At 33.6% G+C, this 2,764-nt stretch overlaps 1 protein-coding gene across 1 annotated transcript; it reads right to left on the reverse strand.

The window, feature by feature from the left end:
• LOC111880748 (F-box/FBD/LRR-repeat protein At1g13570) lies at positions 1-2,467 on the reverse strand. The gene is made up of 5 exons (XM_023877164.3): positions 2,282-2,467; positions 997-1,586; positions 801-911; positions 556-717; positions 1-450 (listed from the first exon to the last, which is right to left on the reverse strand). Exons 2-5 carry the CDS (start codon positions 1,546-1,548, stop codon positions 139-141), a joined length of 1,137 nt encoding a protein of 378 aa, XP_023732932.1. The 5' UTR covers positions 1,549-1,586; positions 2,282-2,467; the 3' UTR covers positions 1-138.
• Between the last annotated feature and the right edge of the window lie 297 nt (positions 2,468-2,764).

Here is a 2,764-nt window from a genome sequence, read left to right on the forward strand (position 1 = left end):
TAATCTAAAGAGAGATTGAAATAGAAAGTACTAACTACCATAATACCCATAATCAACCCATAAAGACATCCAAATAAGATCAAAATAGACCATAAAGACACTATCCTTTGACAAAATATTATATCTTGACCAACACATTTAGTTAAACGGCATGCGTTCGATAATGAAGTTTGCTGTTGGTGATGCACGTGGAAATGGCAGTCTCACCAAATCTTGAAACATCTTAATTTCTTCATCAACAGAAACATTTGGATTAAGCTTTATTCGTGCTAACTTTAACACAGGTGACTTAGCCATGATGAGCTTCACAAACTCCATCTCATATCCCACATTATAGAAACTTGTTATCTCCAGTTCTTTAAGATGATCCAACTTAAGATCCAAGTGATCTTCAAGATCAAATAACTTGTTGAAATTTTGTTCACCACACTCATCATGATCCCAACACATCTAATCAGAATTCAGAAAACATAATAAAAAATTGCAAATAGAACTATGAAGATCAATTAATTACTACCATATGTGATAGCATGTAATGTAGTTTATATTATTTACCTCTAGATTAATCTTCTCCAAATTTGGGGAGCTGTTGATCAAACATAGAAGACAATAAATCTCATCCTCTTGCAGAAAACATACATCAAGAACAAGTACCCTCAAGTAGACTAGTGGAGTGGGGAGCTTATGTGGCATACAACTACCATCTGCATCAAAGTCCTTTAACAAATACCAAAACAAGAATTAAAACACAAAACTTTTGCATGAGATAAGATAAAACAATCAACATCAAATATTATTACCTCGATACAAAACCTAGATAATTTCAGAACCTGAACCGAAGATAAACACTTAAACAACTCTACAAATGTGCACTGTTGTAGCTCTATATAGTGTGTTACATCATATAAAACCTGCATCAAAATACAGTTTACTTGTAAGAAAGTAATTAATTGAAGGAGGAGAGCTTCATAAGTAGTTATATGGACATTAAATTACCAAGGTAAACTCCTCAAGTAGTGGGCAATGTGTAAGGAATTGTAGAAGCACCTCGACAGTGATTATACAACTGCTAAAGCACAGGCTCCTTAGCATACTAAATCCATTAAATATTAATGGAGGATTAACTACACAACCCGTGAGATCTAGGTGTTCTAATCCTTGCAAAGAAAAGAAGGAAAGGGGTAGCTTGTAGCAGTCGTTTAAGATTTTCACAAACTTGAACTTCTTTATATTTTTGGTCCTTGAAAGATGAAGTATTATCGGGTCAATTTCATTAGCAATTTCTGTATTATTGATGTAGATACAGAATTCTAAAAGCGGACCCGTGTGTAGAATGAAAACATGGAAGATGTCTTTGAGAAGCTTATGTTTATTGACTTCTTTGCTATCAGATGAGAGATTAAGCACAGTAAATGTAAGTTTTGGCATGCTTGTCCAGCAATACCTCCATTTCCTTGACAGAATGCTCGTCTTTACTGCATCTTGAAGTGGCATTAAAGTTAGAATTTTTTCAATTATGCCTTGAGGAAGAGTGCTGATTCTATCCATCACTTGATAAGTTCCTCCAAGTTTGATGCTCTACAAAACTACAAAAAAAGTGGAATTCAGAATCAAATATATTAGCAAATAGCACAGCATGAAAGGGAAATATGAATTCTTGCTTCAAACAAATAGGAACTGATTGCTGTAATGAAGACAAAAATACCAATGAAAATCAAAAATGTTCATGGAGTAGTACACTGATACTAAATATCCTAATTATGCTCTACCTGAATACTAAAGTCCCAAATCCCTTATTATATCAGCATCCCAAAACCCAAATAATATTTCCTCTGGATAAACTTCTTGTAAACTCAAATCCTTCATGGGATCCAAATTTACTTGTGGTATATCTAAGTGATTGCATGATAATATAATTAGCAGTTGTGTTCAATAATAATCGGAGAATAGCCAATAATGACTTTGAGCTTATGTACGTTAAAAATTATATACCATTCTATAAATTGTATATACATTCCATTGATGGTATCACCACTTCAAAATAATAAAACTATCCACCAACATTGTACTACCGAGAAAATTAACTACTTAATTACAAAATTATACGAACCTAATAAATCCTGCAAATCAATTTTGTAAGCAAATTTAGATCATTGAAACCATATAGCAACAGTAGTACAGACACAACAAGGAAGGAGCAATCATGGAGTTTGAATCATAACTTCACCGCATAAATTACGAGCTTAATTAGGCCTTTCAGTTCAAGGTGAAACTAATTTACCCGACAGAGGAGATTATGCCGTATGCGTAGTTTAAGAAGTAATGTAATGGTGGCACTCGATTACTCGAATCTCTCCAACCGACTGCTACTCCGAAAATATCATGAACGAAAAACGATCAACGATTTCGCTCCCAATTTCAAATTGTTAACCCTCACTCCTGTAATCGTGTATCTCCGGTTTTTCTAATTTTTCTTGAAAAGGCTAAATTGTGTAGAAAAGTTTTCCGGGCCTTCCAGCTCGATAACCCTGGACTCTGGAGTCTGTTCGTGTTCGGCCCACGGTTGTAGTGTACTATTTTTTGAGGTCAATTGGTCAACATACTCAAAACCATCGGATAATAGGATGAAAACCAGTTTGAAATGAAAAACTTCATTTTTTTTTTGAATTTAAAACATATACTAAAAGCAAATTGCAATATATTTAGAACTTTAAAACATCCACAAATACTATAAAAAAGACTATATTTTCACATGTTTTTGAGA

This window comes from Lactuca sativa, chromosome 7 (genome assembly GCF_002870075.4).
Source record: "Lactuca sativa cultivar Salinas chromosome 7, Lsat_Salinas_v11, whole genome shotgun sequence".
Classification (NCBI taxonomy): domain Eukaryota; kingdom Viridiplantae; phylum Streptophyta; class Magnoliopsida; order Asterales; family Asteraceae; genus Lactuca; species Lactuca sativa.